The sequence below is a fragment of the Chlamydotis macqueenii genome, chromosome 1 (genome assembly GCF_036417535.1).
Source record: "Chlamydotis macqueenii isolate bChlMac1 chromosome 1, bChlMac1.mat, whole genome shotgun sequence".
Taxonomy (NCBI): domain Eukaryota; kingdom Metazoa; phylum Chordata; class Aves; order Otidiformes; family Otididae; genus Chlamydotis; species Chlamydotis macqueenii.
The window spans coordinates 52,338,416-52,354,961 of record NC_141556.1 but is presented as its reverse complement, the minus strand read 5'-3'; the positions used below and the strand labels follow the sequence as shown (position 1 = coordinate 52,354,961).

Sequence of the window (16,546 nt, the reverse complement as noted above, 5' to 3'; positions counted from 1 at the left end):
TGCAATTGATCGTAGTTAATGCCTAAAGATGAAGCGAGATATTTTTAGTTACAAGTAGGATTTTATAATATGAGATATAAGCAAAAATCTGACTGTTGACTTCTGTCCAGTTTGATAGAGGCCAGTACTAGTTGTCTTACAGGAAAGATTTCATTAGCAAGCAATTGGGATATAGCGCTACAAGGGAATTTTTTGTCTTAACTGTTATTAGTTAGTGATTGGTTTACATACTTGGCTATTTCGACTGAATCTTAGATTTTAGGTAATGAGAAGGGTCTGCTTTGCAGAATCTTTTTTTTTTCATGTATATATTATATATATATAAACTTTATTCAGTTTTATTTAAATCTGTAAGTCAGCATTTTATTTAACTCTTTTGAATATTTTTAACATTTATGCTGCTTGCTAGTGATGATTTGGGTAAATCTTTTGGCTGACTGCACTACATTCAGAACTCAGTAATTAGCTTTCATACTTCAGGTAATTCATTATTTCATTTATCAACACTCCATTTTGTCCATGTATTAATTTTGTTAGTATGCTAATTTGGCGAGTTTGCTCTGACCCCTTCCACAGTTATTTACAATTTTAAACTATTTTTTCTTGATGAGACAATTACTTTGCTGCTCATTGAATTTTGCAAATAAAGATATATTATTGATCATGAACCAGTCTCTATTGACCATCAGCATGTTTTAATTTTTGGTATGTTGAATTGGTTGCTTATTTCTTGTTCCTTGATGCCTGTTTAATATTTAACAAAACTTAACTTTTCATCTCATGGCTATTTGCTTTCTCTGATTGGGTGTCAAAGGCTTTTTGACATTGAAATTGAATGTCAGCTGTTTTTTGTGTAGTAATTAGTTTTTTCAACACAAAGAATTTTAGGTTACTGATTGCAGAGCTTTTTTTAATTGCTGCAATTGTTCTTCCCCTCCCTTCTATCTTTACTTTTTTTTTTCCTGTTGTATTTATTGACATGTGGTAATGCTTTTAGTTGCGACAGAGTCCAAAGTAATTACATCAATCCAGAACTTTTCAAAACATAAAGTAGTTATAAGTAAAAGTAGCCCTAAGTGGCTAAGAAAGGTGCAACCCACAGATCTGTATACAGAAAACATTATTTTGCAGTGTTTTCTGTTTCTTTTCACTCCTTGTGGGTAATGGTCTAACTTTCTTAGTTCGAAGCTAACCTATCTAGCTTTTGAAGTAAAAAGAGGAAAAGGATCCACCTTCTAGGGCCAAACCAGAGGATCTGGTGAAGCCAATTGGGAAAAACTTCCATGTTATAGGTTCAGGGATTTTGCTATGAGCTAAGGGCCTTGGCAGCAAGGAAGTGATTGAATATATCTCTGAATGTAAGCTCTTATGGAGGAGGAGGGGATTAAAAAAAAAAATAATTGAATATTCTTGTCCTGTATGTGCAAGTTCATTTGTTTTCTCAGTTTTTAATAGACTGTTTAGACAATTCCGTTATTTTTGTTCTGTTCATTCTTAGATAAATATAGATCTGTGTGTTTCTCCACTTTATGAATTGTGTAGGTAAAACAACTGAGAAACCGTGCTGATGAAGATGCTCGCATGATCCACATGAGTATTCAGATGGGTAATGATCCTCCTATTTCCCTTCGGAGAGATCTGGAGCACTTAATGCTTTTAGTAAGCCCTATTTTCTTTTAAATTACTGTGGCAAAAAGTGATTGTGACTTTCCTTCTTGATCAGAAAACCTGTATCTGAATGATAACATACAGTGCTGCATCTTTCCCTTTTTGGATTAGGAGAATTTTTTTTTCTTAAATAGAGATATTTTCTGTAACTTTTCATGTAAAGGATTGAATTTGCTGCCTTGGCTTCTGATGTTAATGAATTGTCAGTCACTTCTTATTTAGTAAGTAAATACTGCATTGTTTCTTATATTTGAAGAGTTCTTGAGCTCAAACTATTTTACAAAATGTTTAAATTTTTAAAATTTAAATTATAGTAAGATTATCTTAACATATCTGTTTATCTTAAGCCGTCTTACTCTAACATAACCTAGAAATAAGAATTTTAAGACTACAGGCTATCACTGGAGTTAAGATATGGCTAAATGCGTGGAAGTTCTTTGGAATGAAACACCTTTGTGTATCTAGACCTTAATGTTTACAGAGTGGTTTATGTTTTTGTAAGTATTCAAATGTCTCACTGTTTACTGTGAGTAAACTATAATTAAGTTTCAGGAGTTTTCCCCCTCTATTGACAATTATTCTGATAAAGAATTGAAATGTTTAAATAATTTTCACGTCTTTATATATTTGTGATGAGAATTTTGGAAGACTCTTTTGCATTTGCTGTAGGGTAGGCTAGGCAAGATAACCCCATTGAGGCTGCTGGAATTAAGAATTTCCTAACTTCGGTAGAATTTTGGCCACAAGCATGCATTTAAAATAAATATTTTTTCTGTTTTTGTCATTTCTTAGCAAAAGAAAGAAAATTGAAATAAAATAAAATTGAAAGAAAAATGTAAATAAATACGTTTATTTAAATATTAGTTATTAAGGTTACCTAACTGCACTTTCAAAAAAAAAAAACCCAGCTCAATCTGCAAATGTTTTCTGAACTGGTGCATTTTATATTTTCTGTTAATTAATAAAGTAGAAACTTGTGTATTTCCCATTGTTTAGAATGAAAATGTACAAGTGTGCAGTTTTCAGTATAGCAGTCTAATGTAGGGATTACTTGTCTTTTGCAAAGGTAATTCCTTTATGTTATAAAACATTAACAGGAAAATTTATGGTGAAATGCTTTCTTAAGTAGCTCCAAGATATATAGTAAACTTAAATGAAGAACTAGGAATGAGAATTGAGACATTTGTATGTTCAGACAACAGGTGAGATTTCTAAGTTAATGTATCAAGGTACGCAAATGGTTATTTAAGGAGAAATGGCGCTGTTTTCTTAGCAATGATTTAATCTATAATAATTAGATAGAAGATGTCATTTATAGTTATGAAAATTTCATTCGTGCATTTTTAATTTGTCTGGTTGTCATTTAGTCTGATATCGCCATTTAGAAGCTGTAATTTTTAGAGAGTTTTAAGGAATGGGACACCAGCCGTGAGACACTTTGCCTCCTGAGCCGTGTTTAGCTTATTTAGAAGCAGTGCTTATTGTTGAAGTAATCGTCTTTTCTTTATATACTTGATATTTTTCTAACATCTTCCTTTCTCTGATAGATTGCTGAGTTGTATAGGAAAGACCCCTTTAATTTGGAACTTGCCCTTGAATACTGGTGTCCGTCAGAGCCTTTGCAGACATCTACAATCATGGGGTCCTACCTTGGAGTAGCTCATCAGCGACCACCTCAGCGCCAGGTTATCTAGATTTTCTTGAGTAATTGCTAGTAACTTGAAATTAAAGTAATAAAAAAAACAGCAAGAAAGTTTTTTGTATCCTTATTACAGCTAGACTCTAAGACAAATTATCTTTTGTCAGTGGTTTATCTGCATGTGTCCTGCTCTGCGTGATGTGGTTACTGTTGCCTGCTCTAAAATGAGCTACTGCCAGTCATTCATGGTTCTCAAGAAACTTAGTAAGAAAGAGTCCTAATAAACCTCTTCAAAAATTTTGTTTAGGTCTGATTTTGTTGCAATTGCTAAATTAATACAGGTAACAGTGCTCTTGTGTTTTCTGTCTGATGACCTCTATGTACCTTTTTCGTGTAACTGAGAAGTTACATTCTTAACTATAAAAAATTTTATTAACTGTAGTTGATAATATTTTGGGGGGTAAAAATCCATAAGACTATTGTAATTATTTAAAGACCAAAGGTCATAGCTCGTGAGATGGAACTTAAAATTAGAATAAAGAAGCCATTTAACAGATGAAGCAGACATTCTAAAACTCTTTGTATACCTGGGATGCTGTCAGCCTTCAGTGCTTCTTGAAGGACTGTGCAGTGTTAAGGAAAACCTGGTATGAGACATATCAGACACATCCCAAGACCCACCTGAAATATAGGCAACTTAAGTCTGGGCCTGGTGCAATCTGCAAACACCCTGATATGACCCTGGGAGCAGCCGCTGTGTGTGTGAGTTACCATGCCGGGATATGACAAGCATAGTGAATGCTTTCCCAATACCACTTAAGTTGCACTGTGAGATGTGTTAATAATACTGCTGTGCAGCGTTTGTGAGCTGAAGTAAATGTTATCACTAGAAATACATAACTGGAGAGTTAGTATACTTTGCAATAGCATGAATTATTTTGTTTTATTTCCTCTTTGAAACATGGTTTTAATCTTCAAGGAAGCTGAGAAGGCCAGTCTACAAAGGCGTGGTGGTGTGGTTTTTTTTTTTGAGTTGTGATTTCACCTTCTACCCTTCTCGATAAATTAGAATCTTTTTTCTAACTTTGGCTGCCTATTCTTTTCATAAAATACTCAGATTTAATTTTTTTTTTTCTTTTAACACTGATCTTTTTGTTCTAGGTGGTCTTGTCAAAGTTTGTTAGGCAAATGGGAGATCTACTTCCTTCAACAATTTACATCCCGTACTTGAAAATGCTGCGGGGACTGGCTAGTGGGCCTCAGTGTGCTCATTACTGCTTTAGTTTGTTAAAAGTCAATGGCAGTAGTCATGGTAAGAAAAGTGACACTTTGGCTCTTTCTCAACTATTTCTTTAAAAAAGTACAAAGACTCTTTTGAAATGAATTGTGGCTTTATACTTTTAACATTTTGTTATTAGTACAAAGATGAAATTGGAAGACTTCACTTGAAAGTGTAATCTGGAAAAAAAAAGACTGATTAGGTAGTTAAATACCTGAGCAGCTTAGCAAGTAATTAACATAATTAAATACTGCATTTTTTTAAAAAATACCTATGTCTTAACACTGTAAGAGATGCAGCATATCAATACTGCTTATTGTAAAATATAACATGAGTAATGTCTTAAAGGTAACTTGTATATTTTGTAAATATAGTTATCTTTCCTGAGCTTACTTGAGTCTTCCTGACTTTTCTCAGAAGCACCTTTTTCTGTTATAATTTTTTGATACATGTAATATAATATCATTTTCTCAAAGTAAAAGATGCCGGGCAATCCCGTGGTTTGCATTCATTTTGCATTGATTGAATTTGAAAAAAGCCCTACTTTGAAGATATAAATAATGCTGCAAACATTCAGATTCATAAAACGGAAAACTTATTTGTACTGGCTTTTTGTATTGGCACCTTTCTGTCTCTATTAAAAAAAAAAACACAAACAAAACCCACTAAACAAAAAACCACAACAACAAAAAACCCCAAACTAGAACCACTAATTTTGGAAACAATAGCTTTACTTTGAACTTTTATTTTTTTCCTCTAGTTTTCCTTTTTAAGTTTAACTACCCTACTTGTCACCCTGTGAAAGAGTAGAAAAAAAGTTTTGTCACCTGTTTGTCATTTTTCTAGCGGAAAACATCCAAGGAGTAGGTGGCAGCCCTGTCTCCTGGGAGCATTTCTTCCACTCTTTGATGCTTTATCATGAGCACTTAAGGAAAGACTTGCCAAGTGCAGACAGTGTCCAGTATCGTCACCTGCCTCTCCGAGGAATCACACAGAAAGAACAAGACGGATTAATTGCCTTTTTACAGCTGACCACTGTTATAGTAAATTGGGTAAGTAACCTTTTTATTTAATTATCTTTGCTAATACTTTTTTTTTTTTTTTTCAATTTTGCAAAACATTATAATTCCACTGTGAAGTTCACTTGATCAAAAAGGTATGTAGGTCAAATTTACCTAGCAGTTGTTGTAATTTGATTAATGAACTTCAAAAGTATGGGAAGCATCAGGAATAACTGTTATGACCAAATATGCAGTCTGAGTGAAGCAGGAAGAGATGACACCTTTTCCTGTGTTGCTGGCATTACTGATTTTCTTGCTTTCCTGACACTTTGGTGTCATGGAGATGTCTTCCAGAAGTGAGGTACATTCAGAAGAAATGACTATGGAGTAGGAGAGTTCTTTGCATTTAATTATGAATTTGAAAAGCCAAAAATAATACATGCATTTAAAAAGAAATGGCAGGGAAACTGATCAACCGTGAAACTTGCTTCCAGAGTTAGATTTAAAATGTCCTCAAATCAAGAGTGTAAAATGTACCATGATTTGACTGGAAGAGGATTCCAAGAGAATAAAAATGCAATGCAGATCTTGTATTGGGAATTGCCTGGGTAGTTCTGGGTAGTGTGGAATTCAGCTCTTCAGTACCCACCAGGCACTGCAGCCTAAAAATTCAGTGATGTAGACAGATACCCTTGGTTTTGCTGACACAAACACAAGACAGATCAGTGAAAGTAATTAGACTTTTTAAAAGTAATCCTTGGTGGTAGTGATGATGGGGTGTTCGTATGTGAGCTGCCATGTCAGCACTGGATAAGTGTAGGGGAAAAGGAACTCTTAAAACTAGTGTTTCCTGGCATCATCAAACCATAACCTGGGAAGAGGTAAATTTGTTCTCAGGGTGCGGGGAATTATCATTTGATGAGGCTAAAGGCTTGTTCCTGCCCAGTGGTTCATCTGAGAGTCTCAAATGCTCTCAAACTGGTGATGACCCTGCTCTTAGACTTAAACAAATTGAGTTCCAAGCACATGTCCAAATGCAATTTAAGTTCATAATACAAATATTGATGAAATCCTTCTACCAGTGCTTGAAGAAGCAGTCTAGAGTGTAAGTACTTGAACTTATTTAAGACTAATTCCATGAATGTGTGTCTACTGAAAAACAAAAAAAAGGGTTGTTTTAAGAAGCTTATACTCTGCACGTAAGTTTTCTCTGTATGGATAGGCACTATTTTAGTACTCGAGAGTCATTGAATTGGGCTTTTTGTTTAACTGAAATTGTTTGCTTTGGAATGGTCTGCCATTCTTCTGATGTTTTGTGTACCTTCAAGTATGAAGGAGAGTAATTGATACTGAACTGTGAGTTAGAGATTGTAGGACATGAATTCTGTTCAAAGTAATAATCTGCAGTTGTGTTTTCTGTTGAACTCCACAGAGTGAGAATGCTCGCTTGGCTCTTTGTGAGCACCCTCAGTGGACACCAGTAGTGGTCATTCTGGGACTTCTGCAGTGCAGCATTCCTCCTGTTTTGAAAGCAGAGCTATTAGAAACCCTGACTGCTTTTGGAAAGTCTCCTGAAATAGCTGCTTCACTCTGGCAATCCCTGGAGTATACACAGGTATTTTAGCTTAGAACTGTAGAACCTCAATCTGTTGAAACTGTCAGTGTATTTGAAATAGCATTGCATTTTCTCCTAGCTTCTCTTGTTGCCATTGTTGAATATAATTTTTTTCACTTAGTTAATGCAGTTCTCACTTTGAAACGATTTTGAAAATGACAGCATAATTTTATGCCTCCGATCTCATTGGCTGTGCTTATTTTGCATAAATACAGGTTTCCTAACAGACAGTCCTGTGTCTTCAGTATGTTCTTTCCTCAGTGTACGTCATCAGTAATAAATGTTCTGCAGGTTACACGTTTTTCTGTTTGGTGGTTTGTTTTTTTTTAGTGTGTAATGTTCTTCCAGTGGTGCTCATAGAAAGAAGGGGCTGGCCAAAAAGCTCCACTTTCAAGCATTTAATTTTTGTAATTTACAGGATAATGTTGCCAGCTTTCACAATTAGATGGTAAACATCAGATACATATTAAAAGTCTGACCTTTTAACAAAGTATTTTTTTCTGTTCTGCCGTGATTTCAGAGAAAAATTTTAAATGTGAATCCTAAGGAAGATTAATATCAAGTGAAAATGCTCTCACTGTTGTTTATTAAAAAATCATAATGGGATAGGCTTATTTTATAGTGTGTGTAATGGTTCAGACTAATTGCTGTTTTATGTGGAAGAACTTGAGGCATTTGAACTGCAACTGCTGATTTCTTGTTAATTACTAATACAAAGACTCTGACAATAATGACATCTTGTAGTATTTTAAATGCTCACTACTTTCACTTCCCAATTTATGATATTCCTTAAAATATACTGTTATAAGGGATAATGAGGGAAACTTCTTTCCCCTAGCCAGTATAAAACAAACATCATTAATGTGAAAGTATTTTTGGTATTTGTTTCACGTAACAATAAACATGATGCAGATCTTTGAGGATGTCAGGCTAGAAGCATACAAGTGTACAATGTATAATACAGCCTTTCAGGCAGGAAAATCTTTGCTTTTTACATTTTAAGAGGATTTAGGAAATATCTTACAGCTAAAAAGTGATGAGTACTTTTTAGTAGTGATAGAAGTGGTAGAGATGCACATCGATTTTGTAAAATGTATTGTTTGCCTGTTTTAATTTCTCTTTCTGTTTTAAAGGTATTGCAAACAGTGAGAAGTCCAGGCCAGAGACAAACAATTGGTATTGAGGTAAGGGTTTCTTTGTACCTAGGCAGCCTCTGACTATCTGCATACAAATTTGGGAATCACTTGCAAAGGCTACGTCTGCTGCTGAGTCCATGGGAAACCCTTAGAATAGGCGCTGTCATTTCAATGCTTCTTAATTTATTCTCAGGCCTGCTTGTAATTTCTGGACATTTTATCCACTTATGAATATAGCACAGCTTAGTACTAGAAACAGAGCAGCATCTAAACCCTCAAATTCCGTTATGAGCACCTGTTATTAAATTTTCCTGTGTTCCTAAATCCTGTGTTCCTAACTTTTGTTATGTCATAGTACAGCTCACTTCATTTCTGATAAAAGTGGTAAATAAAAGCAAAGTATGTAAATGTTGAGGCATATCTTCTAGTAGCTCAGAAATGAATGGTGTATTGCTGAACTGAAATGACAGTGCTATTGCCTCACTGCTTTTGCTTTGTTTGTGGTGTACTGGAGACAAAAATGCAGAAAAGTCAGTTCATTGTAATGTAATTCACAGATTATGCCCTTGTATTATTTGTTCTCACAGGTTTCTTCCTCCTTCAAAATCTTTGATTTTTTTTTTTTTTCTCTTTCTGTTTTTGCTGTCCTCTTGGGAAGGTTGAACTGAATGAAATTGAGTCCCGAAGTGAGGAATATCCTTTAACTCGTGCTTTCTGTCGACTCATCAGCACACTGGTGGAGAGTTCATTCCCTTCTAACTTGGGAGCGGGTCTCCGCCCACCAGGCTTTGATCCCTATCTGCAGTTCCTCAGGGATGCTGTGTTTCTCCGATTCCGCACCAGAGCTTACCGGAGAGCTGCTGAAAAAGTAATTTTTGTTTGAAAATCTTTTTTCTTTTCAGATGTAGTTAAAATGATTTGGCAGGGCAGATGTGGCTTAGATCTGTTTGGGCAGCTGTGCAAGTTGGATGCAGCAGAGGTAACCTGGAGCAGTTCATAGTGTTTTGATTCTGTAAACAGGTAATTTTTCAACATGTGGGTCATCAGGATCTATGAACTACTTCTAAGGAGCCTGTATAAAGGATTTTTGTAAAAAAACCAAAAGACATTTACATTATTGCTAAATTTCAATTTCCTATATGGGATTCTGCAACTCTACTACATGGCTAATGACTTCTGAACATCACATGCCCAAATCTACAAGCCAGATTTGTCCTTTTCTCATTGATACTTCAGAGAATATTTCTGACTTGCTGAACAAGGAATTTTAGTTTCTTTTATGATCCCTCTGGATGAAAGTGTGTGCTGAACTGTATCCTGGAAGCTACTAATGATCTGTTACTAGCTGTGACAGACTATTAAAGACATGATGTAAAGACTATTAAAGACTCTTTATTGCTTGTAGTTTCAATATACTAATATGTGTATTGTATAAGAGAGCCTAAAATAGACAATAGATCTATTTTAGTGTTCCATTTTACTTCAGAAAGAAAGCTTGGACTTTCAAATTATTTAACATTTAAGCGTTACTGGATACTATGTCAGAATTAGATAGTTGTGCCATACTTCTGCTCCATCACTGCACTGCCTGTTGTATTCTTTGTCATCCTGGTCGTCTTGTTGCGGTATCAGTCTTATTCTGTGTATGACTTTTTCTTCATTTTGTGGTTTTTTTTATCTACAGTGGGAAGTAGCTGAGGTAGTTCTGGAAGTGTTTTACAAATTGCTGCGGGACTATGAACCTCAGCTTGAAGACTTTGTGGACCAATATGTGGAGTTACAAGGTTATCTTGTTTATATGTTCACTGACAAACAGAATTATGACTTGCTTTGTTCTCTGACCTCGATCTTATGATCTTGTTTAATATTATAAGTTAGCTGGTGGAAAGATAGGCCAAGGCTTTAAGATAGGAAGATGTTAAAAAAATGTCCATGTATTAGGGGGACCTAAGTTGCTGATTCAGTAGGGTTTCCTATACACTGTTTCCTACGTCCCTCTCTAGGAAGATGATTTCTGTCTCCCTTGCATTGCTGATTTCATTAAAGAGCAGCATTTGACACCTAAAAACCACCTTGGTTTTGGGCTTGTCCCTCTAGCTTTCTTTGGTCTGTATTAAAATCTGAATCTAAATCACCACTATTCATAGGGTTAATTTAAAGGTGTCAGTGTATTTGATATATACTCTGATATTAATATTATTGATACATTAATTATTTAGAGCAGACAGCAGCAGTAGAATTATGATCTAAAGTCATTTAATTCTGGACAGCTGTTCTTTAAAAGGACAAAGTAGATGGCAGTTGCCTCGTTGTAGGAAATTTAAGGCTTATTTGGGCTGCAGACTTTTTTTTAAATTTTTTTATTTTAATACAAAGTTTCTTCTTGACATTGAATGCCACCCTAATTTCTGTGGATTTGCTTGTAGTAATAGAGAGCTGTAAGAACAACTTCTTAAATGAACAACAACTTTAAGACGTAGCTCTCCAGTGAGCTTACCTCAGTCTGGGAAGCCTCTGTACCCTGTACTTTGACAAACAGTTCTTGGCAGCTTAACTAGTTTGAGCAATTTCTGTAGGCTCATTCCTGTCCTCAGCTAGTCCTTCAGCTTGTATAATTATTTGTGGGTTACATGATATATTGGAACAATGGATTAAAACTGATCTTTTTGACTAGATCCATTTCTTGAACTGATTCCGTGTGTGGCTCCACAGTGGCATGGCCTGTCTATTGGCACGTTAGGGGACAGCGCAGACATGAAAGGAATGGAAGGAGAAGCTGATGCCAAAAGAAACTGCAGCCTCATTCTCACTTGCATATTAAAAAAGATTCTTACTGCTCTCCTGCTTTTATCCCCCATAGTTTACTAGGAGACTAGATAAACCAGAAACAATAGTCTTGACCTTTCCTTTTATTTTGTTTTATGAAGGTCTTTGAATTTTAGGCTAGTCGTTTCATTTTTGCATATATGGTGGCAACAGACATGCAAGCGTCTATACACTATGAGCATAAGAGGTTCAGTGGACCTTCTCAGCTTTGATTTCTGGAAATGCTTTTTTCCTCATCCAGGGTGTTAATGCAGGTTTGGGAGGATGTAAAATTCTTCCAGTTACTTTTCAGTCTTGCAAAACCATTTAATGTAGCTCCAGTGTGGTATAAAATCCTAGCATTGGTTTGAATACAAGGTCAGATCTACTTAAGGAAAGTCTAACTGGTTAAAGCTGAAATTGTGCTATTAGAAAGGTAATGCTAGTTGACATTACTACTCTTCCCAAACTTTTAAAATTACCTAACTGGCTTATGTGTAAAGAAAACCTCTGAAGGCTTTGTATGCAGTATGCTTCATCTATTCAGATGCTGCTTGCAACGACAGGGACTACTATGTTTTGTAGCTCAGGCTAGCTTGAGTAATGGAAATCTTTCCTATTAGATACTAATTTTTTTTTCCCCTTCCTCTCTTTAGGAGAAGAAATAATAGCATATAAACCACCTGGATTCAATTTGATGTATCATCTATTGAATGAGTCCCCAATGCTGGAGCTGTCCCTTAGTTTGCTAGAAGAAGGGGTTAAGCAACTTGATACTTATGCTCCATTTCCTGGTATGTGCTAGAATTTAATTTCCATGTGAAGTTGAAATGCATACTAAGTAGGATTTAAAGATGACATTGCATATCTTCAACTCAATGTTGTTTCTCTTGCATATAAAAATTGTGGTTTTGGGGGGAATTTTCCTAGTAGTAAACAACTGAGAAGTTCTTTCTTGGTGGAAGGATTGATGAATGAGGTTTATGAATGTAGTCTATTTAACTGCTCCTTTGTTTTTCTTACATTTTTTTTCCTGCTTGTCCACTGCAGGGAAGAAGCATTTAGAGAAAGCTGTAGAGTATTGCCTTGCACTTCTAAACTTAACCCTACAGAAAGAGAATCTTTTTATGGATCTGTTGCGGGAGAGCCACCTTTCCCTTATTGTCACACCACTGGAGCAGCTGCTTCAAGGAATCAATCCTCGCACTAAAAAGGCAGATCATGTGGTGAATATTGCTAGGTATGTGCAAAGTACTGAGGAGGGAGGAGTTTGGATGCCCAGAAGTCTTTGGATCCTGGTCATTTGATTAGTTTTACTAGCCAATGCTTCTCTTTTCACAGAGCATCTCTGAATTTTTTTTTTTGGTGGAGGGAGGTGTTTTCATAGATGGTATAACCTGTGTATTGTCTAGTGCAAGACTGGGAACTGCATTTATAGTTATTATTTCTGAAATTTTTCTTCTCCTCATAATTTCTTCTTGGTTGCCTTATGTGCAGTGATTCCCTTGCATGTAACTTTCAGTTTGCCCCAGACTTTGGTTGTCATAGGGTGGAGAGTAAAACTTCATTTGGTTGCTATTGGCCACTTAAATGTTTTACGATATTGTCCATTAGTTATTATATTAGTAACTGGCTATATTATATAAGGCTACTAGTCTGAAACTCCATTTCAAATGTGAAACTTCAGGATTTCCACTTCCCACTGACACCTTCTGTTACTGTTTGATTTTTATAGTAACTTCACAGACAAACCAGCATTGATGATTAGTAGAATTGAGTGCATAAAAAAAGCATTCTGACATGGAATGCACTAAAAAAATGAACTCTTTCTATATACATAGTTTTTTCTTTCATTTATATTACTTTTTCACATAACAGTAGTTGACAAATAGTTTTAGAATTTAGGATGCTTTTAAATTTTTTTCATCTTGCCTATTCTGAGTACATGCAGTTGTTGATTTTGGCTAGTCTTGATCTTCAGTGACACTCCTTTCTACGTCATCTGAAGGGATTTTCTCCATGTTTCTTGTGTGAGCCTATGACCAGTTGTTTTAACTTATCCTGCAGTGTTTGAGGTAGATTTGGGATTAAAGGAATGGTAAAAATTCCAGGAGAGATTATTTTTCCTACTCAGCCTACTACCCTCCATTTGATGGAGGAGTGTTAAGTGCTTCATGTAGAGTGAAATTTTGTTTGTAGCTTTAACATTTTCTCATGTGGTTTGATTTGTAAATGTTTTGCTTCTAAATGTTAATTAAATGTTGTTTAATTTCTCATCTGTGCATTACTATCCTGAAATAGTAAAATTTTCAACAATTTCATTACAATAATCTTGTCTTTTTGAAGGTATCTTTATCATGGAAACAGCAATCCCGAACTGGCTTTTGAAAGTGCCAAGATTTTGTGCTGTATTTCTAATAATTCCAATATCCAGATAAAGCTAGTTGGTGATTTCACACATGATCAGGTAAGTACCAGTTTCTTGGAAAGAAGAAACTGGTGGAGAAATACTGGTGTTCCGTAATGTTACTTTAAAGGATAGAGTTCTAGATCACGTACATTAAAACTACATTTTGTCTTATATCTACCTACCTCTAAAAAGTCTTTTACTGTGGCATTTTAAAAAGCAATTACTGTGTTAATTTAAAAAAGCAAAATTGTGACTATTTGCAAGGAGGAAAATGACAATATTCTTTGAGATAGTGAGTCTTTTTCTTGACTTTATAGTTTTCAACCTGTAAGGATAATTTAGCATGTGTAAGAATGTTGCTGTTCAGTGGCTGATTGCTAACCTATGCCTAGAACAGTTACAACTTCTAACTCCCACTTACAATTTTGGTCTAGAAGTTCTGTCTGCTTATATGGAGGAAATTCTGAAAGGTATTGTTTTTAATCCTCTTAAAATCCTCTTAATTTCCATCCATCTATTGTTGAATACAGAGTATTAGCCAGAAGCTGATGGCTGGGTTTGTGGAATGTTTGGACAATGAAGATGCAGAAGAATTAATCAGGCCAGATGAGGGTATGTAAAGCGCATCTTAAAAATCACTTACACTGTTGTCTTTTGCATAGAATGAAATTAATTAAAGAGATGAAGAAAGGGCTTTTAAGTCAGAAAACCCTTTTATTGTGGTGTTTTCTGTAGAATTGGACCTTTAACATAAAGAAAAGCACCAATGTCTTGTTAAGATATGTCCATAGTATGATAAGCCAACTACAAACTGAGTCTGTTTTCAGAAGACAAGTATTTACCATTGCTCTGGATGTATTATTTAGAGCTGTATTAACAGTAATTTGAAATTTTGGTCTTGTATCCCTCTGTACTAATATAAATTCATGCCTTAGCTTTCTTGCATTTAACTTGAGGGCTCTGAGGATTATTCCATTAAATGGGTTTATTCACTTCATTATTCTTTTCTTTTTTTTTTTTTTTTTTTTTTTTTTTTTTTTTTTTTTCATTTTATCTTTTCATCAAGAGCTGGATCCTGAAAAGAAGCGGGCACAAATCCATCATGAAACAAGGATCCATATTCTGAATCTCCTTATCACCTCTCTTGAGTGTAGTCCTCCCAGCCTTGCTCTATATCTTTTGGGATACGAACTAAAGAAACCTGTCAGCACTACAAACCTGCAAGATCCAGGTACGAAGAGGACAACTTGATCTGGCATTTAATCAGTTCTGTTACCAGCACTGAGAATATTTATTGGAAAGTTCATGGGGAGAAGCAGTTCCTCTTAATATTAAGCATAAGACAACAGGTCTTGTTCTAATACTCAAAAGCTAAATTGAAACATATGTTGATACCCATATGCAGCATTTAAACAGCTTTAGGGTTTGATCCTTTGTTTAAGTTGGATTTTGGAATTGTGGGGCAAAATAATAATTTAGAAGTGAAATATTAATTTATTTCCCATTTTATGCAGCGTGGTTGTGTCCACAGTACAAATAAATTGATCTGATGATCCAAGAAGTACCTGCATATGAGAACATGGGAGTCCACAAAACAACTTGTCACTTTGAACTAGTTACACTACTTGACTGCTACCCTGTCCCTCCTCAAACTCTCATTCAAAATTAATTATAGGGAAGAAAAACAATTTTATTGTTTAACGTTGCAGTAGAAAACCTTTTAGAATATCTGGGTTTTCATTCTACTGCTCAGTATATTAATATATTTATGTATTAATAATATATATTTATATATTTGTATGTATGAATATATATGAGAAGATGAACTTTAAAGCAACATGAGTGACATTGCTAACGTTTCTTGAGTTGGTGAGAAAAATAGTGTGTTAGTACATGTCTTGTTTCCCTCCTCAGCTTTTAACTTGTATTCAGTACAAGGCAGAGATTGATAAACTTGAGCAAGTTCAGCAGAGATGGTCAGGAGGCTGGAGCGATCAGCCTGTGACAACAAGCTGAGGGAATGGGACTTCTTCCGCCTGGAGAACAGAAGGCTTTTGGGGGGATCTCATAGCAGTCTTTGAATACCTACAAAGAGGTTAATGAAAGGACAAAGCCAGGCTCTTCAGAGGTGTATGGCAGGAAGATGAGAGACAGGAGGCATAAATTGAAACAAGAAAGGCTCCAACTGGATATAGGAGATACTTTTTCACCGTGAAGCAGTGGAGTGGGTTGGTCAGAGAGTTCATGCAGTCTTCATGCTTGGAAATTTTCAAGATCGAACTGTATAAATCCATGAACAATCTGATCTGATATCATAACTGAGCAGTAGTTTGGAGCTGAGACATCCTGGAGTCCCTTCCAATCTCAAGTACGAGATTCTTTCTTAACTGTTTTAAAGGATGTTTTATATGAACTTGTTTGAAAAAACATTTGATTTTAGCTATTTAGAGAATAATATTTCTCATTATCTTTATGTATTGCCCAGCAATTTTTAGTTCTTCATAGTTCTAAATGAAGGGTAAATAGGATCTGAATTTTATTTGGGGGAAAAAAAAAAAAAGACTTTGTATGTCAGAAGGATGACAAAAAGATGCCAATGTATTTTTTTTTTTTCATCTGCAAAGTAGCTTACAATTGGAGACCGTATTTTGGATATTTTGAAATTCCATAGTTACAGAATACAGGTAGCTGATCTGCACCCACACAATTTTACAGGTTATCATACATTAGGTCAGTGATAGGACACTTTGTCTCAAAGCCATGAAAGAGCCTTGCACAGCTCTTTGAATCATCTCATTAATAATGTGAAGATATAATGACCGTACACCATTTGTCTTGAGACAGTAATTTCCTACTAAAGCATAAATTATATGTGTCCAAACAGAGAAGATTATTTCCCTTGTAAGAACTGTGGTTATTGATGCCTTTACTGCTTCAGGACATCTTCCTGGTTGATTAAAGAATTAATTGGCTAAAGGAAGAATGCAAAAAGA

At 35.2% G+C, this 16,546-nt stretch overlaps 1 protein-coding gene across 1 annotated transcript in view; it reads left to right on the top strand.

Annotated features, from left to right (window-relative positions):
• The window catches only part of NUP205 (nucleoporin 205), a 53,399-nt gene that overhangs the window by 14,357 nt on the left and 22,496 nt on the right, over nucleotides 1-16,546 (top strand). Inside the window, exons 9-21 of the mRNA XM_086750974.1 lie at nucleotides 1,543-1,659; nucleotides 3,216-3,353; nucleotides 4,469-4,619; nucleotides 5,433-5,638; nucleotides 7,020-7,202; nucleotides 8,336-8,386; nucleotides 8,997-9,206; nucleotides 10,023-10,122; nucleotides 11,800-11,937; nucleotides 12,194-12,383; nucleotides 13,490-13,610; nucleotides 14,084-14,165; nucleotides 14,620-14,784. Of these exons, the coding sequence (XP_086607100.1) occupies nucleotides 1,543-1,659; nucleotides 3,216-3,353; nucleotides 4,469-4,619; nucleotides 5,433-5,638; nucleotides 7,020-7,202; nucleotides 8,336-8,386; nucleotides 8,997-9,206; nucleotides 10,023-10,122; nucleotides 11,800-11,937; nucleotides 12,194-12,383; nucleotides 13,490-13,610; nucleotides 14,084-14,165; nucleotides 14,620-14,784 (1,852 nt within the window). The remainder of the gene's footprint in view (nucleotides 1-1,542; nucleotides 1,660-3,215; nucleotides 3,354-4,468; nucleotides 4,620-5,432; nucleotides 5,639-7,019; nucleotides 7,203-8,335; nucleotides 8,387-8,996; nucleotides 9,207-10,022; nucleotides 10,123-11,799; nucleotides 11,938-12,193; nucleotides 12,384-13,489; nucleotides 13,611-14,083; nucleotides 14,166-14,619; nucleotides 14,785-16,546) is intronic.